The 23,408-nt window shown below is 40.9% G+C and overlaps 1 protein-coding gene across 12 annotated transcripts in view; it reads left to right on the top strand.

Moving 5' to 3' along the window:
• Positions 1–23,408, top strand: part of FGD3 (FYVE, RhoGEF and PH domain containing 3) — a 102,984-nt gene that overhangs the window by 61,286 nt on the left and 18,290 nt on the right. For all 12 annotated transcript variants that reach the window (XR_014958228.1, XM_085590896.1, XM_021539532.4 and 9 more), the window contains 12 exons: positions 893–1,061; positions 2,127–2,724; positions 8,407–8,496; positions 9,703–9,839; positions 11,122–11,278; positions 15,127–15,265; positions 16,057–16,115; positions 17,687–17,833; positions 18,432–18,524; positions 20,328–20,407; positions 20,801–20,831; positions 21,321–21,422. Coding sequence is in view for 11 of the 12 variants with exons in the window: in XM_085590896.1 (XP_085447022.1) it covers positions 893–1,061; positions 2,127–2,724; positions 8,407–8,496; positions 9,703–9,839; positions 11,122–11,278; positions 15,127–15,265; positions 16,057–16,115; positions 17,687–17,833; positions 18,432–18,524; positions 20,328–20,407; positions 20,801–20,831; positions 21,321–21,422 (1,802 nt within the window). In the remaining variant the exon portion in view is untranslated. The remainder of the gene's footprint in view (positions 1–892; positions 1,062–2,126; positions 2,725–8,406; positions 8,497–9,702; positions 9,840–11,121; positions 11,279–15,126; positions 15,266–16,056; positions 16,116–17,686; positions 17,834–18,431; positions 18,525–20,327; positions 20,408–20,800; positions 20,832–21,320; positions 21,423–23,408) is intronic.

Raw genomic sequence — 23,408 nt, 5'->3', positions numbered from 1 at the left:
TGCAGTGTGTGCTTTGGGAACAATCCCACAGCCAGTTTTCCTGTCTTCCAGTGTCAGTTCTTCCTATGGGAGTTGTTTTCCCTATATGAAACCATGACAACATGGGAGCCTGTTGCCATGAGTTACTGCCTGTGTATGCTAAATCATTTACTCTGCAACCAGTGGAAGAGCTGAATAATTTTTTTAGAATGACATTACATTTTAATGCCATTTTTAAAAAACACTGTATTAAATTTTGTACCTTGGCCTCCTTGTGAGTCCTGAAGTGGAATATGAGTGTTCTTACAATACTTGTTTTATTTATACCATATGCAACTCAACACAGAACCAAAAGAGGAAGGAAATTTGTGAGGACTACTACACCACAGAAGAGAGGGGGGAGGGAGAATGACAGGAAGAAAAGCCATTATGTTCAACCTGTGGCATTTTGGACCAAGCAAACACAAGGCACTGAAATCCATGCTGGGGTTGGGTTTCGAGAGTTTATTTTGGGATGTGGTTCATCCTTCTACCTTTTTTTCCCCATTATAAGACATTCAATGGGGTGCCAGAGAAGTCATGGAAGGGGAAGCTCGTTAGTGTGATTGAGATGGCAAGCAAACTTGCAAACTGAAGCGTAAGCTGTGCATCCTGTTTGGTAATGAGGAAGCAGTGCAGTGCTGCAAGCCACTCGATTTGTTAGCACAGCAAAGCCAGCTGTAGAAACACAAAATAGAAGCCTGTCATTTTTCTTTAGCTGCTATTGCTTTGTAAGCAATACTTCACGACTGCACTTGTGCCACTCATAAAAAATGAGGAAAGAATACATACCTCTTGGTCTGGATTTTGTTCCCAGTTTAGGATAAAGAAGATGGAGATTTATCCTCCTGTTTTTTCCCTTCTCTTTCATTAGTACCTCCTAAACCTGTCCATCTCAAACCTGGGCAGGAAAGAATTCCTCCTGCACCATCTCGGCCTTTGCCAGCTGATCCCAAGTCATCAAGGAACTTAGCACCTGGAGAGGAAGAAATACCAATATCAGCAGGAGTCAACACGCTCATTGAGAAATTTGAAAGTATTAGGTAAATATGGCTTTGCCAGATCCACTCTCCTCTCTCTTTTCTGCATTTTATACTTAGAATATAATAGTAGAAAACATTAACTGTAATGATCCCATGGAAAGTCCTCTTGGGATGTTTTCTACTGGAAAAGTTTCACTGAGGACAAAGTATATTTTTAATAAAAGCAGAAAATTTTAGTTTGTAACATACAGTCATGCTTAAGGAGCATAAGACCTGCTGAATTTGGTCTAACACAGGCCAGTAGCCCACAGTCTGCTTTCGATAAGTTAGCTCAATGTGGGAATTATGTTATAGGAACTTAATTGTTTTGATATTAAATAATCGAGTTTTCTGTCCAAGATACAATAAACATCAGATCTTGCTTCTTGGAGGCAGGGAAGGGTATAGGGTACTGTGAAACAATGTCATGCAGAACAGCAGCTGTTCTAAACCTTTGTAATGAAAGACACTAAATTGGATTAAATATATGTATTTTGCTGTAAAACCAGCTCATTTTACAAACACATGAGTACTTTTCCTGAAGAACAAATCTGCCTAATGGAGCTAAGTGATGGGGTTTTTTCCACAAAGAGGGAGATGGAGGCAGGCATCGTACTGTGCCTTGGAGTGTTATCACCTGGGTGAACCTGGTGTCTTTCAAAAAGGAAAAGTAGTGCCTTCTCATGCTTCAATACAATCTCTCTGGTAGAAAATACCTTGCCAAAAGGGCTTGGTTCTGTTGAAGAATGAGAGTTTCGATTTAAATAAGCCCAGACCAAATTGCTTCTTTTTAAAGGCAATTTCTTCTCCAAAGCCTCAAACCAGACTGTTCTTCAAGGTGACATGAAAAGCACTAAAGGCCTAGGATTCTGGTGGTGCCATTTCAGTAGAATGTAGGGGTGAATTTTTTCGTTGGGTGTTGTTGGGTGATCATTATTATTGCAATGTGCACTCTCTTGCCTTCTGGGATTGTCAGTGGGGTGCAAGAAATACAACCTGAATAAAATGGCAATCAGACCCTCTCTTTCAGGCTACTTGTGAAACCTGAGTGTTTATATGACTGCGGTGCTTTCTCTTCACCCACAGGCAACCTGTACATATTCTTCAAAGAAACCAGCTAAATTTAGCTCTTAAGATGGAACCTGGCCTGGACTCATCCAAGCAGATGAGCTTGTGTGACTGTGACACAGTGGCTTCCAGTGACTCTTCCACAAATGACAAAACTGAATTGGATGAAGCTGAGCCCAGCATACTGTGCAGCACAGATCTAACTAACACAGACATAATGAAAATTAAAGAGCTGAGCATAGGTGATAACAAAAGCCATGAAGATTGTACTGTTGTGACTGTGAGCAAAGAGTCCCAAGAAGAGCTTGGCACTAAGGACTCAACTGCAGAACTGAATGGGAATGGTAAAATTCCCAACAGAGACAGTGGCATTGACAGTCCTTCCTGTAGTGTAGCTGGGGAAACATTCCCTAGTGAAGAAGGGGCAGAGCAGAAGAAGCCCAGCATGGCTGGGAATCCAGGAGAGATGGAACCTGACAGAAAGGGCACCAAACCTTCCTCTGTGGAGCAGAAGAGAGATTCCATGCAGGATGACGACAGTGATATTGATGAAGGAAGCAGTGAGGAGCAAGAGATAGCAGAAGTGCCAAAATTAGAGTATTTGGATGTAAACAAGGTAAGGGAATTTGTTTGTTGCTATTGAGTGCTCAGAAACCAGTTCCTGACACTTGCATCGCTTTCATACATTGTTTGGATAATTTGTTTGGTTGGTTTTTCATCAAAGGATGATGATAAGTCAGTATTGTTTCCTGCTTTATGCAGGTCCTAACTTGTTCCTGACCTAGATAGTTTTTTAGAAAGGTTCCCAGCTTGCTTCAAAAGGTTTTATCTAAGAGAATCCATCACAGCCAGGGGTTAGCTGTTAAATTTCAAATACTTTTGTAGGTGAAACCTCCTACCTTGTGTTTGTTGCTTGGGTTTGTCTAGGTTCATCTTGTTAGAGCATGTTGTTTTCCATGGAACTTTGTGTTATTCAGAGAGTTAATTGGGTAGTGCATCTTGCAGTGTCAGGACCTTGCATCCAAGTAGAATGAGCAGTATCAGAATTTTGTCTCACCCAAAATTTAGAGTGTTTTTTTTTACAGGAGTTGTGTGACCACTCCTTGAGTGCAGAGAAGTTGTTTTAATGGTAGTTACGTCAAATTACTCTTCAGGAAACTGTAGCTGGAAAAGACATTTTTCCTTGATTCCAGATTAATGTAGTGCAGGCTGTTGTGTGTTTGCAGCATCTATGTATGATTAAAGACAGATTCCTTTGATTATCTGTGTATCAAGACAATTATTTTTAGAAATAGTGCTGTTAAAAGGGATTAGATTTTTCCAGAAAAACAGAACAGAATATTGCAAATTATCTGCAAAATATTCCACTTTTTGCACTTTTTTTTTGGTGGCTCTTTTTGTTTGTATTTGTGGGTGTTTGAGTTTGTTAGGGATTCCCCCCCCACCCCTCGACGCCATGATGACAGTAAAGTTAATATGTGGGATTTTTGTGTTTTAAAGAATATAATGAGCAGCTGCAGCTAATGATCTGTAGGTGCAGTGAAGTGCACTGCCCACACCTCAGTTTTTACAAATTGGGTGGTTGTGTTGAAATCACCAAGTATATAATGATTTGTGTCTGTCAAGGGCTTGTCCCTTGGGAAATATGGACATTAGAATGCATTTCTTAGTTTCTAGGTCAAGCATCTGGTAACTATAAAAGAATGATGAAAATGGCATTCAAGTTCTGTACCTCAGAGCTTGACAAGTGTGTTTATGTCTACATACAGACACTGTGACATACTTTAATTATTTTATATTCATAATGTGCATGTATGTGCATGTGTGCCACTGAAATATTATTTAAAAGATATGTTATTAGTTGCAACAGGCTAGCAAGAAAGCCTAGAATTGTAGAATTTCCTGAGTTGGTACTAACCAGTAACAATCATCACAGTCCAACTCCTGTAAAATAATATGTTACATTAAAAAATCTTTAATCTGGTAATTAAATTTACATTTTGGACTAGGAATGCTATTAAACCAATTGTGACAACCCCAAGCTGACATTTACCATATGATTAAGAAGTGCTTTGTTGACAAATACCACTGGTATCAATGGTTTGATGGCTATTTTTGAGTCTTGTTCCTTAGATTATGTGTCCATATAGTAGGAAATAAGGACAACAAAACCCAAAGTTACGAGGCTGTAATTCTCTGGAGCTCACCTGATGAATTTATGAGATGTATCTCCAGAAGAAAACTCTTTTTTGGGGGTTTTTTTTGTATTACCCTTCCTCCTGTGGTGCATTTATGTGATGTACTGCAAGTTTTCCCATGCAGTTTGAGTTGATTTCCCCTTCCAAAAGGCAGTTTTGAGGCTCACCAAGCTACACTAAGTCACCTTGTTTTTGCAGTCACATAGAGGAGGAAGGCTGAGAGAGCAGCTGCCTCTTCTTCAGTGTAAAGATTATGCCCTCTTCTGGGAACACATTGGGTGAAGCCAATTTCTGTGTCAAGTGTCCACATAAAATCACAGAATCATTACTGCTGGAAAAGACTTCCAAGATCATTGAGTCCAGCCACTACTCTAACACTGACAGGTCCACCACTACACTGTGTCTCTAAGAACCACATTTACCTGTTTTTTGAACACTTACATGGGTGGTGACTCTGCCACTTCCCTGGGCAGCCTCTTCCAATGCCTGACCCCTCAGTGAAGAAACTTTTTCCTAATATCCAGTCTAAACATCCCCTGTCATAACTTGAGGTCATTTCCTGCTCCCTGCTTGGATTCTGTTGCAGAATTGGGGCACTATGGACTCAGGGTTAGAGTGAAGGGCCATAGCTTCCAGCAAGGAGAGCTAATGTGATTCAAAGTTGAATTGTTCCATGGTTATTCTTAGGCTGGAATTTCACATCACCCTTGACAAAACTGATAATTTTCCTGCTAGAAAGAAGAGAGAATGCTGGCTTGAGATCTGGGGAGACCTCATCTCCTTCAAAAAGCCTTAAGTTGGGAAAGTCTTTTTCCTGCATTCTGCCTCCTACCCCTAGTACCAGTCTTTGCAGCTGCACCATGAAGTGGTCTCATTAAATATGAAAGCTGTTATAGTTGGAGGAGGAGCATAAGTACAGCTGCGGAGTAATTTAATGATGGCTCAGTAACTCCTAGGATATCAGTGTAAGTGAAGTTCATGAATAACTATTCTTGTCTACTTGAGTTATCTCTCTGTCTTCCACCCAAGCTTGCACACAGCTCATGGCTGGGGAAGGCAACCTTGCCTGATATGTGAGTGGTATTGTTTTATGTAGTCTAGGCCAAGTTATGCAGTGATCTGCAGCAGTCTAATAGGGCTCACTGTTAGTACAAATATGTTTTAAAATCTCAGGAGTGAGTTACTGGGATTTCCAGTTATCTTTTATCAAAATAAAAATCAAAGAAATTACATGAACGTGAGACTGAGGGACTGTCTTCCAAAGTCCCAAGACTTGTGCTGACTGCCTGAGAGCCTGAGTAATGCTTCTGGGAGGGGTATCAGTGCTTCATAGGTTTTTGTTTAGGCATTTTTTCACTAAGAGTAATATATGCTCATTTGTAATCACCAAAGAGTGCTTTTCTCCCTCTGTACTGCTTCCTGCTGTGTTAATAATAACAGTGGACATGCTGCTTTGAGCATTGGAGGGAACTTTCTGTGTTGTGAAGTCAACACCTCCCTCTTCAGTTTTCTCATCTTTCTTGTCACACCACCAGCCACACTGTTCCATCCAGCTTTTGCAGCAGATGTAAGGTTCTAGTGAATGACTGCACAGGAGATGCTGTGGCTGTGGTGAGCAGTCACCCAGCAAGATCACTGCACAAAGCAGAGTATAATCTCAGTTTGCAGATTTTTTTTTACTTTTCCTTTAGAAACACATACCATGAATTATCATGTTCCTAGTGAACTGAATGATGTCTCAGGCTTTGTTAAAGCTATCCCACCATGGCACAAAATGAAGTTAGAAGAATGGAACTGCCTCACATTTAATTAATCTACAATTTCTTTCAAAATGTTATGCCCATAGGCAAATATGTTGTAAATTTGTCTGAAAAATGTGCCTGTCTCTGCCTAGCAGAGAACGCAACTGAAGATAGAGTCACTCTGCAAAACTGAGCTCAAGCTGAGCCTATTCAGCCCTTGTTTGGTATTTAAGCAGATGTCAGCAAGTTTTCTTGAAATATAAACTGAACCGTAGATGGTGAATGTCAAGAGGTTAAAAAGTGCCTGTGCTATGTAAAGATTTACTTCCGAGTACAAATGTATTTGGTTGGAAATAAGTATTTTTCCAATTCTGAATTCAAACAATTCAAAGGATGCTCTTGGTGGCTGGCATGTCAGCTGGTTACATCAGTGCCTTTCATTTGAGCGCTTCTTTGTGCCCAGCAATACCAATAGATAAATTCTTTCTCAGTGAGAGATCCTTGTAGTTACTTGGTTTGACTGGGCAGCAGTGCACTTCAGTGTAAACTGTAATAAGATGTATTTGCTTGGAACAATTTCAAAACTTATTGTGTTGCGAGTTTGTTGTTTTGGGGTTTTTTTTTTTTTTTTTTCTTCCCTAAATATTAATACATAGTGAACAGAGCAGGATGTTGTGTAACATGTTGAAAGAGCTTAAAATAATATTTGAATTGACTTGGAATAATTTGAGAGGCAGGACAGAGAGAGTCAATGTCAAAACTTCACTCATGGCATGTTTGCCTATCTTCAGATTTGTGCCTGGAAATAGAGGGAATGCTTCGAAGGAAGTCTGATGTTGCTTCAAATAAACACTTGCATCATGGAGCTCTGGGTACTTCATGCCAAGTGGTATCTCATTTCACATATGATAATTGTGGGTCTGACTTGTTGGCGTTCATGTCTTTGTTTGAAAAGCCTTTGATGTTTTCAGTTGTATTGCACTTTGTCGGAATGTGTGTGGAAGGTAGGTCTTTAAATTTTTCTCATCAACTTTATTTGGAAACAAAATAAGGTAATGTTGAAGAAGCTTAAAGAGAGCCTTTATTTGATAATTCTCAACAATCTGATGATGGCTCGCAGGGTTATTATCTACAAGACCTTGTCCCAAATATGAACACCAGAGACAGGCATTTGGAATGGAGCACTGCTACTGGTGACAGACCCAGGTGCTTCCTGAACTGGAAATTGCCGCATGTGTTTAATAGACTTCAGCTGAATTTTTCCTCTATTGATATTTCTGGTTCTTTTGGGAACCTGTGTGAAGTTTACTGCCGGCAATGTCGTGTTTCTTGAGGAAGCAGCCCCTGAAGCAGACCCTTGGTGATTTTATTTGATGCCCTTCAGTTTTCCCATAGAAATAGTGATTAATTGTGTCCAGTCAATGTTCTCCATTCCAGGAATTGTTAATGCACCTCTTACCTTCATTGCATTTGGCTTTTTTTCTGGATCCAGCCCAGTATAGTTTCCCTACATTTGATCATCCTTGCTGCCCATTTTCCATAGTTGTATTCCTGAACACAAGCCAGCCAATGCTCTGTTCTGGATTGGTTTAATTATATGTAGGCATGGTGTTTAAAGTCTAACACTTTAAAAGATTGTTGGAAAGCTCAAGCCTGTATTCTAGGAATTCAGATATTTTTAAGCACTTAGTGAGTGAAAGGTCTATGTAGCTTTTGGCTACATGAACAGTGCCTAAAGTCAGTGCTTTAAAACTGTATTTAGAGTTTTTAAGTAGTCCTTTCTCATTTTGTTTTTTTTTTTAATGATCTTAATGAAAGGCTTCAATGAGTAATTTGGGTTACCTTGCTGAAAATTTTTCCAGAGAACTGGCCTGTGTTTAAAGCTGCACAAAAATCTTAGAAATATGCCGTAGAGAGTAATGCTATGCTGGCAAAGGTAGAAACCTGGCCAAACAGCCTGGTTTCTAGTTTTCATTTTAGTTACAGGACCCGAGTCCAAAAAGGTGAACAGTTGTTTTACAGTCTATTGCCTTATTTTTCAAATTAACTAGACTTATTTCCAGGTTTAGAGGATGTTTCTGGTTCTTTTTATAAAGCCATAATGAACTCAAGTGATGTCCTGACCAGCCACTGATTGCATTACTAATTGCTCTTTCAAAAAGCCACATTAAAATGTCTCTGGAGCAAAGTGATCTTTAGATAGACATGGAGCAGATTCTGAAATGTGTTAATCTCATTCACTTCAGGCTGCTCTGCTGGTAGGATTTTGGCCACTGACAAAAATGAAAAACAGAACGGTTAGTGGAACTTAGGTGTTGAGATGCAGGTGGATTGTGTAATTTGTAACTTTTTTTTCAGTGTACAGAGCCCCAAAAGCTATTCAACATTGCCAATGAGCTGCTCCACACAGAAGAAGCATATGTTAAAAGACTCCATCTCTTGGACCAGGTAATTCCATTTTGAATTAACTCTCCTCTCTTTTCAGTGGGTAGCAAAGATATCTCCTGTCCATTGCCTAAGCTACAGCTCAATACAAACACTGTGTGTAGGTGGAAGATGGAGTTTGCTTGTCAGGCTGTGTTGCATGGGTCCCAGATGCAAGATTTGGGCAAGAGGATTCTGTGAAAGGAACCAGAGGATTGGATTGGCAGAAAGTGAAATGGGAAAGCAGCAGTCCAAGACACAGACACTGCCATAATTTGGTTCCTCCCTGGGTATATGGGGAGAGGAAATCACAGGGATAATGAAGGCACTAAGAAATTATTAAATCTGTGATTGCTCTTTGATGTGCAAGAAGTCGATGTTTTACTAAAATCAGGCCACACGTATTAGTCCTGTGCCTACAGCAAGCTATTTTTTTACCACTCTGTTTTGTAATGGTTGCCCATCATGTTTACACGTGGTAATGAAGTGAAACTGGTGCAATAAGTCTCAACTTTCTTCCCCATAGACTTTGAGTTGATGCTACACAATTCAGGCATTTTTATAATTATCTCAAAGAAAAACCCATGAATGTGCAGGAAAGAAATAAAAATGAGGATGAGACACATTGCTAGCCAAGTGCTTTTAAAAAATTAGTAGAAGAAAAAAAAAAGAAAACTGTCACCTGGCAAGAAATATTGTTAGAAGCTGTAACTTGGAGAACCCTTCACCCTACAACTCTTGGAGATGTATGGAAGACTTACAGTGCTTGTATTAGATTAACAGAAACTGTTTTTAGACCATAGAAATCTAGGGAATGTCTTTCCCTTTTGTTCAGTATGGTGTAATTTTTCCTACTGAAAAAAAAAACCCCAACACATTATTTATTTTACTTTGTGTAAATAGCAGTAAATGCTTTTCAGGGACTGAATGTTCTTTGCAGCTTGCACTCAAATATGAGATATCTGATCTTCTCAGTACTTTCAATATTTTTTGAATTACAGCTTAGATTTTTCTAGTTTTTTCAATAGCCTATAGTGATATATCTAACCCTGGGTGAAAGTGGGCTTAAGTTTTGTGACTCTCCTTAAGACTCCAAGAACTGGCTACCAGGGGTCAAAATCTGCAGCTCTGTTCTAAGCAGTCAGCTTTGCAAAACTGCAATCCAAAATCAGCAAGTCTAGGACTGTTTTTGGTAAAAAAATATTGGTACCGTCTTGTTGCCTTTTGCAGGTTTTTTGCACTAAATTGTCCGAAGCAGGGATCTCATCTGAAGTGATAACAGGCATCTTCTCAAATATTTCTTCCATCTATTGTTTCCATGGACAATTTCTTCTTCCTGAACTCAAAACAAGAATTACAGAAGAATGGTAGGTAGCTGTCATTACAATTATTTTAAAAATACATTCTCAAGAAACTGTAGCAACCATAAGGCCTAGTCTAATTTCAAATTTTTTATTGGTTAATGCAGTAGTTATGTTAGTTATTTACTAATCCTCAGACATTTCTGAAGTCTCTCAAACATTTCTGACTCAAGGAGTAGGCCTGAGCACTCAATACTTCCAGAATACATTGTGAGTGTTTTTTCAGTTGGAAGTATTACCAGAGCTGTTTTCCTTACTGCATTCCCACTCTCCTATTATTGCAGTACTATGAAATTACAGTACTAGGAAGGAATGAAATTGCTTCTTTCAGCCCCAGAGCTGAAATAAATATTTTCAAGTACCAATAAAAATTCAGCTACTATAAGGAGTTGCAGGCGGGACTTGATTTTAGAGGTCTTTTCCAACCCTAATGATTCTGTGATTCTGTAAGTTGTAGATAAAGCAGAAATGCAGCGATAGGTAGAAAGGCTAATTGTAAGTCAGATCTAGGAAACCCGATTTGAGGGGACACATTGGTTGCATGGTGTCCTGCAGCGGCAGGTGCAGATAGTGCTGAACTTTCCAGGTACCCTGATTGACCAAGACGAGACCAGGGCATGCCTAGTTGAGTCCAGTCTTCATACATTCTGTAGTGACCAGAAGGAGTCTCAGCATCTCTATGTCTGACTTGCACTTGCAGGGACAACTGTAACAAAGGGGAGGAAAACTGCAGAGTCTGGGTGTCAGAAAAGGATAGAAGCTTGTCAGCTAGCTAAAGAGGGTCTTGCAGGCAGACTGGGGGAGAATAGCTGGCTCACTGCCTGCCCATGACTTTGGCAGAGAAAGATGTGTGGCTACTACTGCTCCAGCCTGGGATTACTGGCCCCTAGGGATTACCCTGATGAATTGAACCATCTCTTTGCATTAAAACCAATTCAGATGTTTGGCTGTGGTGGAAAAGATTATTTTATTAGGTAAAAGTTTCCCACAAGATTTTGTGTTGGGCAGAAGAGATATACAGATGTTCCTTTAATAACGTGTAGTCAGTCTGCTCTTAAGACAATGAGGGCAGAAATATCATCCCTTGTACAATAGGATTCCGGCTTGAGGTTTCATCTAGGATATTGCATAGATTACCTTAAACTAAACTTAGCTTGTCTTGATTGCACATATGTATAAGTGCTTGTGCATTTGGGAGACAACTGTGGAAATCTTACAGCTGTGTTTTCTCTCTGAAGATACCATTGATTTCCAGACATTTCAGTACTTACCTGTCTCTTTACCATAGGAGTGTCAACCCACGGCTAGGAGATATCCTGCAGAAACTTGCTCCTTTTCTGAAAATGTATGGAGAATATGTAAAGAATTTTGACAGGGCAATGGACATAGTGAACACATGTATGCAGCGGTCCTCTTCCTTCAAAGATGTTGTTCAGAATATACAGGTATGTTCTTCATTGGCATAATAGGACTTAGAGATTGTAATGGTTTAGGAATGATACTCTCCAGTTTAGAGACTCCAAAACCACACTCTTACTCGTTTGCTTCTTCCCTCTGCCCTTTTCCCCTCCCCCTTCCCCTGGAACATCTGAAGAGGAGAGCTGGAGGCACAAAAGGCAAAAATCATGGGTTGAGGTAAGAACAATTTACTGGAAACACCAATGAGATAAGAAAACAAACAGAAAGAGCAACACAATTAATAATAAAAATAAATGTGTACTAAAGAGAGAGTGCAGAGCTCAATCCAGCTGCAGCTATGCCACCCAAACCACTCCGTCTAGTCAGGACCAGCATCACCCAAAATGCACCGTGTGCCACACTTGCTCCACCATAAGGAACCTTCTCCTCTGAAAGGAGACCCACTCTTCCAGCCTGGCAATGACCTGAAATGTTGTCCAATAACACTGAGGCCCCACACCCTTCCTGGCTATTGGAAAAAATTAACTCTCTGCTGGCTACACCCAGGAGTGAGGGATCTTCACTTGATTCAGTGTATTTATTTGTTCCCCAGTTCATGACACACATTGTCAAGATAACAAGACATACTAAAATTATGCAATTTTAGTGGCATTCCTTTCTTCTCTTTTGCTGGTACACAGACTCCATGCACAGATTCTATTCCACTCAAGTTTTTAGGTTTTTTTTTCTTTTTATATGACTTTAAACTTACAGAGGGCAGGGTTAGATGGGATATTGGAAAGTAATTCTTCCCTGTGAGGGTGGTGAGGCCCTGGCACAGGCTGCCCAGAGAAGCTGCGGCTGCCCCTGGATCCCTGGAAGTGTTCAAGACCAGGCTGGATGGGGCTTGGAGCAACCTGGGACAGTGGATGGGGGTTGGGCTGGATGGTCTTCAAGGACCCTTCCAACCTAAACCATTCTATGATTCTGTGGTTTAAGAGGAGTATCAGATCACAGAATGAAGCTTCATCCTTGGCCCAGTTATTCTGAGGTGGATGTGCTTAAGTTTGGATATGTCACTGACAGCATCTGGTGTTCATCTAGTTTTCCTGGGGCTTCCAAAGTAGAAGCAACTCTCAGGATCAGCTCCACAGGAGGGTACTTAACACGGATTTTCACGTTTTCTCATAAATGCACAAGAAGCTGAGCAGGGAGAGGGGAAGAGCTCTGGTTATGCTGATGTATCCATAAAACTCCTCTATCCTGCTCATCCCCTGGGCCAGCTGAAGTGATGCAGGCTCCAGGATGCTCATAAGCATCCCTGTGCCAGTCCCGCAAAGGCAGATACCATCCTTTGGGAGGGGAAAGCTGGCAAGGAGTGGGTTAAGCTGAGCAGGGAGCACAGCTGCCTGCCCTAAATGGGAGGACTGTGGCTGGGCCAGCTGTCAGGAGTCAAGTAACCCCCTAGCAAGCTGGGAGAGGAGAGGCCCCGTGTGGAGGTTTAGGGCTGTGTCAGAGACTCTGACAGAAGTTTGGAGAAGAAAGGATTGGGGGAAATCCTTTCCTGCCATGCTGCTACTCTTACCCTTTTTCTGCCTGTACCCATCCTGCTCCCACTAAAGGACATGCATACCAGCACTGTGTTTTGATGTCTTCAGCCTGTGACAAGCCATGACTTTCTGCAGGGTAATCCATTTGGGACTGTTTTCCCTACAGCACAGGTAGCTCCCTTCTCTAAAATTCACCTGTCTCTTCCTACCAATGAGCCTCCAACACAAATTATGTGTGTAACCTGTCGGTCTGCATGGTTCCACACCAAGGGCAGCTGTTGCTTGAGCAGGACTCTTGCCAGGCAGTGTGGGCACTGGAGATGCACCTCGTAAACCTGCTGATGACAGAATTGCACTGTAGGTTATTTAGTCACACCTACACTGCACCTTCTTCTCCATTGCTCAGTGATCATAGCTGCAGGAGGCAGAGATTGGACCCAGAATGTTTAGTCCACTCATCTGACATATCTCTGCACTATCAAAAACCACTGATAGTTTTCAACATACCAGTTGAAGTGTGTTGTGATCCTTCAGGGATGCACTGTCTACCTGAGCTGCTAATGGAATAGTGTATATATAATATACAGCATAAGGCATTCACTGTTACTGATTAGGTTATATTAGGGAAAGCAGAAAACAAAAATCAAATGTTACTAATAAGTTGATGACTGTGACTTATCAAATTTAGTCCTTTGAATTTCTGGAAGGATAGCTAATATTCTTCTCTCAGACATTCATCCTATTATCTCCAGTCTTGCTGTGGGAATGGAGCGAGTCAGCAGTGTGGTGTGGGCTGGAATATTTATGAGGAAATTGTAGATACTTGAAAGAAGTTCCTTTCTCTGAGAGATGCACAGTGAAATTAACATGGCTGTAGAGAGGCTGTTTTACACTGCAACAGACCACATTAGTGGGCTGATGTAAAAATAATGCTGTGTGTAGAAGAGCTTGTGTGTGTCTGTGGTTAACATGCTCCTGTGGAGTCAGATTACATCGCTAGCAAAAACTTCCTGTGTGCTTTAAAGCAAGTTACTGGTTCTTACTGAGATTCTCATCTCTCGTCTTTTAAGCAGAAATATTCTTTAGCTTCACAGGATCCTATGAAAACAAGTACACTGCTATACTCAGTGCCATTGTAAGCAGAGCACATTGGTGCCTTATTGGATGATGTTTAGTGTAACCAGACTCAAAACTCCTCCCCTTCTTGGCCAAGTGAAAAAGAAGCTGAATTTGAGAGAGCTCTGCCTTTCAAAGCTGATATGTGAGCAGTGTGTCTACTGCTCATACAGTGAGCTCTGGCAAGCAATACATTCCAGGGGGCATTTTGATTTCGTGAAGTTGAGAGAATAATGCTGCACAGGGCTATGGTTGGGAAGAGCTTTTTCTGAGCCTTCTGAAAGAAGGTAGTTGCATATTGGCAGAAAATACTGGACATGGGATGAAGATTCACATAAAATCTGCCAGATCTGATATCTGCTGTCAGGCTCTCCAGCTCTGGAGAGGCTGGATCCGAGCCCAGTGATCTGAAGTTGAACAAGGCCAAGTGCCAGGTCCTATCCTTGGGTCACAACAGCCCCTGAGCCTCCAGGCTGAGCCAGAGGGGCTGGAAAGGGCCGGCAGGAAAGGTCCTGGTGGTGCTGGTGGCAGTGGCTGAACAGGAGCCCAGGTGGGTAAGAAGAACCAGGGCACCTTGGCCTGTTCCAGCCCTGGTGTGGAAGCAGGGCCAGGGTAGTGCCCATCCCTTGTGCTGGGCATTGCTTGAATCCTGGGGTCAGTTTTGAGCCCCTCACAATAAGAAAGAGTTTGAGGGGGTGGAGTGTGTTCAGAGAAGGGAGGGGAGCTGGGAAAGGAGCTCAATCTGGAGAAAAGGAGGCTCTGGAGGAACCTTCTTGCTCTGCACAGCTCCCTGACAGGAAGGGGCAGATGGGGGAGAGATTGGGCTCTGCTTCCAGGTAACAAGAAACAGGACAAGAGGAAATCACCTCAAGCTGTGCCAGGGGAAGGTTTAGATTGGATATTAGGGAAAATTTCTTGATGGAGAGGGTTGTCCATCCCTGGCTCAGGCTGCCCAGGGCAGTGATGGAATCACTGTCCCTGGAGAGATTTAAAAGACATGCAGATGTTGCACTTGGGGACTTGATTTAGTTGGCCTTGGTAGTGACAGGTTTATGTTTAGACTCAATCATCTCAAGGGTCTTTTCCAACCTAATGAGTCTAATGATCCATGATGGCTTGTGAAACTCCTGTACACTCCTCTAGCTGTATGTGGTCATTTTTCATTGCTGTTATATACCAAAGGCAGGAAAAAAACAAACCCTCCTGTTTTTGTTTGCTCTCCATTACAGAAACAGGAGGTGTGTGGAAACCTGACCTTGCAGCATCACATGCTTGAACCAGTGCAAAGGATTCCTCGTTATGAGCTTCTCCTGAAGGACTATTTAAAGAAACTTCCAGAAGAATCTCCAGACAGGAAAGATGCTGAAAGTACACGTAAACGCCTCTCTGTCTAAAAGCACAGTGAAATCTTGGGCAGTTTTCCTTCACGTGTTCAGATACTTACAACCGGGACTATGGTAGAAATGGAGATTTGAATTAATCAAATTATTGCCAAACAAAAGGATTTTGAATGCTTTTGGAGTTGAGAAGAAAAGGGTTGGAATGCCTGCTCTAGGAATGAAAGCAGCTTTGGCAAATAATCAGTGACAATATGTTGAAGTTTGATGTAGTGGAACATCTAACTTTTTAGTTTAATCCATTGTGTGGCTAAGGACAAAGACAGGAAGACATCCTTGCAGTAGCCAGAGGAAGAAAGGAAGAATGGTTTCAAATTTGTATTGTATTTAAATGTGTATTTCTTGCCAAGAAAGCCAGATAGACTGTTTATATGGTGAAACAAGAGAAATGGACTTCTCTTGATTACAAGGAGTTTTTGATCTCAACGAAAACAGTGTCCATATCACCATAAGCAGGCAAGCCCTGTTTTAGGAAAACAGTCTTAAAAATATGCTTGGGAAGACTTAAGTGAGACTTGACTTTTGATAGGTGACTCCTACAAAGTGAGGGTTCTTTGTCACTGTGTGCTTTGGCTCATCTAGATTTTTAGGAGAGAAAGATGAAACATAGATCAGTTGAACAGGCAGAACTGATTGTGTCTATAGTTGCTTATGTATCATTAATTTTGAAGGAAAAACTACTCAGAGAGGTGAACCTGTCCCCCAGGGTGCTATTAAAGATATAATCTAGAGAATGCATAACTGTTGGTACCTTTATTGCAGAGTCACTGGAGCTGATATCGACAGCAGCAAACCATTCCAATGCAGCCATCCGGAAGATGGTGAGTAGCAATTCCATAACAGAATCATTATCTGACTGAAACACTTGACAAAACTGAGGGCCTCCCATTGCAATAGGCTCAGTACGGTAACTGGAAAGGACTATCTGACTGTCACTCAGGCTTTAAACATGTGTTGGGTGTCTGAGTTCTTTTTATTGTAAATGCAGTTTTCTATGGCTTGTTGGGCGTAAATTCCACTTCCCTCATTCTTAAGGACCCAATGAGTTGGAAAAGGAAGTTTTCATAAAACTTGTTATTTGCTTTTCCTTGAAAAGTGTTGAAAGTATTCCGATTAGGCCCATTCACAAGGTGTCCTTGCAGATTTTCACACTGGTTTTTTAGCCCTACTGTTCTTCAACAGGATGAAGGTAGCTTTGATTTGATTTTGGCCCATCTTAAGTGGGCCAGAATGTTCATTTTGCATGCATCGATAGCTTCAGAAAGCTGTGCTTCAAAAGCTGGGCAGACTGTGGAGATTTTGGACATTAGCACATGTTTTACATATAGAAGGGCTAGTGCATTAAAATAAATGGGCTTTACAGCTGCAGATGTTATCCTTTTGGTGCACCCATGTGTCTCAGGATATTTTGTATCAAACAGACTTGAAATGCTGTGTATCTGGCATAGCACCCATTGAACATTTGGGGGTCCAAGTTTATATTCACTTCCCTATCATACCATTACTTCCTCCCCCCGCTGGTGGGGACACCATGAGACCACGTTTCCTGTGGCTGCTGTGGGGAAGTAGCCAGCTGATGTCTGTGTATTGCGAGTATGTCTGAAAACATAGTTAGGAAACCATCTGTTTCTATTTGAGTCTGGCATGTTCTCTTGATAAGAATATATTTTGGTGGAAATTTTTCTGGTTTTGGGCCTCTTAACAACTCCTGGGGGTTTGTACAGTATCTGCAGATATCAGGAATATGAAACAACTCGTTGGCTCATTATTTTCTGTGTTGGTTGCTTTTTCTGTTAGTACACAAGAACCCATTGGAAAAGGCTGCTATAATAATTTTGCCAGACTGAAAGTGAATACTGTAGCAAAATCCCCAAAAGTTAGTGGGGGGTTGAATTAATTATTGGCTGCTTACTCCTCTTGTGGTGCAGTAGAAAAAATAAATCATGCTTCCATTATTTGGTAATGAACAGGTGTCCAGCTTGGGTATTGATTTTATTGGACATTGCTTCTTTAGAAAAGAAGAAAAGAAAATAAGTTCCAAAGATTAATATTTGGACCTGATGGTCTTAGAGATTTATTTCAGACTTTATGATTCTATGATACATATTTATTGTTGAATAGTAATAGTCTAAAAGTATCAAATAAATTTATCTCAAAGTGTCATTAAATGGTACAATCCAAGTATAACTAATCCAGTGTGACTAATCTGGAGTGGGGAATAGCACTGAAGAGTATGCAATGGGTTTTAATATAAATGCAAAGCTACAGTGGAAGTGAAAGACTGTTTTCTTTCAACTTACATATATTTACCACAGAAGTTAAACAGTGGGCAATAGAAAACATGGATTTTTTTTTTTTTTTAACTTAAATTGCTGGGGGTTTGTACTGGCAGGAAAAGATGCACAAGCTTTTGGAAGTCTATGAGCGCCTGGGTGGTGAAGAGGATATTGTTAACCCAGCCAACGAGCTCATTAAAGAAGGACACATTCAGAAACTTTCAGCTAAGAATGGCACAGCACAGGACAGGTATTTATTCCTGGTGAGTGTTTCAGTTGCTCTTTTATTTTCAGGGCTGTGCTCAGGTTGGACGGGTCTTAGAGCATACTGGTCTAGTGGAAGGGGTCCCTTTTCATGGCAGGGGGTGGAATAGGCTTTAAGGACCCTTCCAACCCAAACCATCCTTTGAATCTATGATTCTGTGGTATATTTCCATCTTCCTAGGCCTAAAGCCAAAAAGCATTCACCAGCTGAGCCCAGCTACTCCTTCTGAGCAGCAGTTTTCTCTTGTAGCTTTTTCCTCAAGGATTTGTTATATGTGGCAGAGTGCCACAGGAGGTGGTTTCCAGCCAAACCACCTTCCTGCAGGAGATGGCCTGCTCTCACTAGCACTGGGAAAAGAGCTCTCATGCTTTCAAGACAGTCCAATTCAGAGGGGGAGCAGAAGGGAGAAGTGACTGGCTAATGTGGTGTTTCTGTCTGCCCACTTCTTTCTGTAATGATCCATTCACCTCAATTTCACCTTAAATCTCTTCTTGAGAATTATATCTTAGAGTAAAACACACTAGAGCTCTCAACTTTCACAGTGCAGGCTATGTCCAGCATGTTACTGCCTAAGTTAAACTCTTGCCTTATTGCAGTTTAACAGCATGGTGCTGTACTGTGTGCCAAAGCTGAGGCTGATCGGCCAGAAGTTCAGTGTCCGAGAGAAGATGGACATTGCAGGACTGCAGGTTTGAATCTCTTCCTTTTTTTTAATGTTCTTGATAGCTTTGGATCCCTGCTGAATTTAAATATGTAACATTATATTTATGTAAAAATATAATAGAATCTTAAAACCTAGCTTTGGATCCCTTTGGATCAATGCATCTTTTCCACTACAAGAAAGACCTTAAGGTGCCAGAGTATGTGCAGAGAAGCGCAGCAGAGCTGGAGAAGGGTCTGGAGCACAAGTCTTATGAGGGACCTGGGGCAATTCTGTCTGGAGATAAGGAGCGAGACCTTGTCGCTTTCTACAACTGTCTGAAAGTTGGGTGTAGCCAGGTGAGGGTTGGCTTCTTCTCACGTGTGACAGGATGAGAGGAAGCAGCCTCAAGTTGCACCAGATATTAGGGAATATTTCTTCACGGAAATGGTTGTCCAGCCCTGGCACAGGCTGCCCAGGGAAATGGTGAAGTCACCATCTCTGGAAGTGTTCAAAAAACATGTGGATGTGGCACTTGAGAACATGGTTTTGTGGTGAATGTGATGGTGCTGTTTTGATGGTTGGACTTGAGCATCTTGAAGGTCTTTTCCAACCTTAATGATTCTATGATTCTCTTTTTGAGTTTTTTTGGTTGGTTGGTGTTACGAACCAGCTTAACACAGAAGACCAAAGGAAACTAAGCCTTTGTGAATAAAATGGATCAAATCCAGAAAGGTTCAAAATATACCCTGAAACTTGATTAAAACCAAATGAAGTTAGATGTTGGTGCAAAAAAAAAGTGATATATTGTATTTAATAGTAAAAGAGGTAAAGAGAAAGAGAAAAATAAAGACAGAAATAGAAAAAAAAGTGTCCATGCATGGGGAGACATGGAGAGAGTGACATAGGTTAGGTGGAAGCATATCACCCTTCCCAGGGTCTCAACAACATTTCATTGCTCCCTCCATCTGCTCTTGGTGGTGAGGGTTACCCTGACACGTGTCGCTGTAAAGTATGGAATCCAGTGCATTAATAAATTGGTTTGGGCCAGGTGGGAATGCCCACGTGCCTCCCTTGTGTAGGGCACACTTGACACTGTCCTTTGCAACACTATGGATCTGTTGCATCATCTCTGGTTCAGGGTCTGAAGACCCCTTTGCGGGGTGGTCTTTGATGGGCCATGACTCTGCTGTCCTTCATGTGGCTGCAGCTTTTGCCAAGGTGAGGGAGCCCACAGCTGAGCTCCTCTGCACAGCAGAGGATAGGTGTTCCCTGCTGGGATCAGAGGCTTTTTCATCACACACTCAAAACCTCTCCACCCTGAAGGTACTAAGCTTGATCCCTCTCTGAATGTATTCTTCTCCCCTGAGTCAATTTATCTTATCTTCATCAATGAGCTGTGTATGGCTCCATTCAGGGTTTTGGTGGTTTTCTCTGCAGCTTTTGCAGTTTTGCTGTAACAAGTAAAAATCTTTCATTAAGATGTTTAAGACATAAATTATAACATTTCAGTCTCTGACAGCTGGGCTTTTAAAGGTTTTATAAGAATCATTCAAAGGGGAGCAGAATAATGGTGACTATGTGACATGTTTGGATTGAGAGCATTACCTTGTCCCCTGGCTGGTACACGAGCCATCTCCCCCTGCTGCTGTAGAAGTCTGATTGGTGATACAGACACACAAGTTTTGTAGCAAGACAGGTAACTATGGAAGCAGTCCCTTATTTTTTCTACTTCTATACTTTATTCCAAATGATCCTTTAGAGTAAGCATTTCGAAGGACTGTATTTGTAAGTAATTTAAAATGTTGGAAAAACAAGGTCAATGAGTAAAAAGCTCATGTGCTTTTTACAGGTCCAAGAAATTGCCAAGCAAAATGTGGCTCATACATTTTCCATAACAGGAAAAAAGAGATCATTGGAACTACAAGCCAGGTATGATATTTGTTCTGTCTTTGAAGGTTTGTGAATATGTGAGGAGAAATTGATCTACGGGCTGTGCTAGTGTGACAGAGCTTTAAATCACAAGGTGAGCAACAGAGGTGGGTAACTTAGATATGTAAGAGAATGTTGGCCCTTAGTCCAAGTGTGTTGATTGCCTTTATTGAATGCTTACAGTATTTTTAGTAGTGTTTGTAGGGTCCACTGTTTGAACAATTCGAGTATTATTGGCACTTGGTAATAATTACTGTCAATAATTACCATTGTTTTTAAAATAGTGGATCGCAAAGCTAAAAACATAATGGATATAAAGCTGTGAATCTAATTTATTGAAAACATTTTAAGTAGAATGATGATGTTTTCTCTATTTTTCTTTTGTTTTAACAGGACAGAAGAGGAGAAGAGGGAATGGATTCATGTTAGTACAAAGCAACAATGATAAGGAGGGCGATCACCATGCAGGCAGCCTTTGAAATTATTGTTTTGGGGTTCTGAATTAATGTGGCTGTGCAGGGAAGCTGGGTGGGCCAGTGTGGTGGAGTTGTTCATGGAGAAGTGTGGAGCTCAGTCAGGGTCCTGGTGCTGACCAGCTGGCCCCAGAAAGTATCAGGGGACTCCAGCTGGGCTCCCCTTTCCTGCATTCCTCAAGCCCAGTATGAGAAGAGACTGAGGCATCAGACCTTGTATATTTTTCCAGTTTGACTTGTAGAGACACACACTGTCTGATGGCAGTCTTAGTTCTTGACTGAAACAATAATGGGTTTAACACCACCACTTAAGGTTTTTATGTTTCCCTTTCATTTATACATGTGTAAGTGTTTTTCACCAAATGATAATCCTATCCATCTTCCTATGAGAGAATTTTTTTTTGTGATGCTTCTCATCTTTGCTGACATCTTTGTCTCAGGTCATTCAAGCCACAATAGAAAAGCACAAACAGAACAGTGAGACCTTCAGAGCTTTCAATAGCTCTTTTTCACAAGAGGAGGACCATCTTCCTGATTCTTCAGTAAGTACTAGTGCTTCATTCTCCTTTGCCAGAACAGTTTTACCAACAGTTAAGACTTGCACAGCTAACTTTAAAATAGTGGAGTCTTGTTCTGGATTTTTATATGACATTACAGGGCAGTGATCTCCATTTCTCTGGCTCTCAAATGTGTATCAGTCACAGTTACTCAGCCATGCAGATACAGAATAAATTACCCAGGACAATTCAATGCCAGAGACTCATCAGGCATGTTTTCCAGGCTGGTGGCTTTTTTTAGCGGAACAGGTATAATTCCTCAATGTTATGAGTGCTTAGCAGTCTGGAATGTTACTCGTGTCCCTGGGAAATTTTGTTCATTACTTTTCCCTCATCTCATCAGAGATGTGTTTTGGGATTATTTCTTTGAATTTATTTTATTATTATTTAAAATATTTTAAATACTCAGAAGGAAAATTATGCATTTTAAAAGGATCTTAAAATACTATCTTATAGATAGTAAATATATTTCAGAAAAATACTCTTCAACTATGTATATTATATAGTCTGAAATTTTATTGTTTCTTTACAGCTGTAAGATATCAGTCTGTGTTTGCTAGGAATTTTGTTTTAAAAGTATTCGCATCAGGTCTGTATCTCTCCATTCAACTTGAAAATGATGGTGATAACCTTAGCCACAGGCATTTGCTACAAACTAAAGAGGAATGGGGCCTGAAAGGGCAAAATATTTAGGAATATCATACAGTTCTGCCTATGACTTTATGACTTCAGACATGGTAGATCTTGGAGCAGAGGGAGAGAAGGTCCAGCTGCAGAGATTGAACTTTAAGAGCTTTTTATCTTCCCCATCCCCTGCCTCCTAAATTCTTTGTTTGAGTTTTTTTGTTTTGGTACCTAACCATTTTTGACATCTCTGGTTGGAGATTCAGGACTGATTTGGTGACTCAGTAATCTGGATTTTTTATGTGCCCGATTTCCATGAGGCCTCAGGAGAGATGTTGGATATGCCTTTCATCCCCACATAATCAAACTGACAGTGAAGATCTCCTCAACACTCCTTAGAGTCCAGAATTCTGCTATGGATAACTGCCAGCAATGAGCCATTTTCTGAATTTGCGTAGTTCACTTGTACTGAACTATTCATCAGCTAAAATTACTTGGGGAAAAAAATAGAAAATAGTCAATTCATGTCTATAATTTACAGTTAACTTATGGCTGCATTCAGAGCCAGGATGCTTTGATGGAAAAAAATCTAATAAGCAAACTAATAAGCACACTTCTTTGTATGTAATTAAAACATGGCATCTGGCCAAGTCCATTATTATTATCTTGCTTGCAAATTCAATTTGATTTTGCTTCTGTGTTCATGGTGTAGCCTCATATTTATACTCTACTTTTCATGAAAGCCAAGCAGAACACGAGTCTGGTTTATCCCTGTCTGAAATATTAATGCAGTCTGTACTGTAATTTCTTTAATGCCAGCATTTTAACCCACATTTTTAGGAGAGTATCTTCTCTAGTAATCAGCTTTGAAACTGGTGTCACAGCTAAATGTGACAGAAATTGCTGTCAGTTAAAATGAGCTGAAAGTATTTCTTTAAGGAAAACTGGACAAATACTGAGAACATTCTAACTGCCATACACTGCACTAGGTAGTAGTCACCAGACATAGCATCTATGGAATATTGGGCAGCAACTTGAGAGGAAAAAGTGGCCCTTTTTTTTTCTCTCATGATTGAAGAAATAGTGATAAATCCATGATAGGCACTCATGGATTCCTGTCTGCATCTGTAACAGCTACTAGAAATTAGCCTGTACAAAAAGAGTCAAATTGATTTTTTCCCATCCTGGCCATACATTTTCCCTGTTACAGTGCTTAGGACTGGTTGCAGTTCATGACCAGTGTATTCAACTCTGACTATGCGTGTGTTTCTCTGCTGACTCACGTGAGCTCATACCAGCATTTTGGGTTGGTGTCAGCCTGAAATCTCCCTACAGAAGATTTGTGGT

Source organism: Lonchura striata, chromosome 12 (genome assembly GCF_050655825.1).
Source record: "Lonchura striata isolate lonStrDom1 chromosome 12, ASM5065582v1, whole genome shotgun sequence".
Classification (NCBI taxonomy): Eukaryota; Metazoa; Chordata; class Aves; order Passeriformes; family Estrildidae; genus Lonchura; species Lonchura striata.
This window is presented reverse-complemented; position numbering and strand designations above follow the sequence as displayed.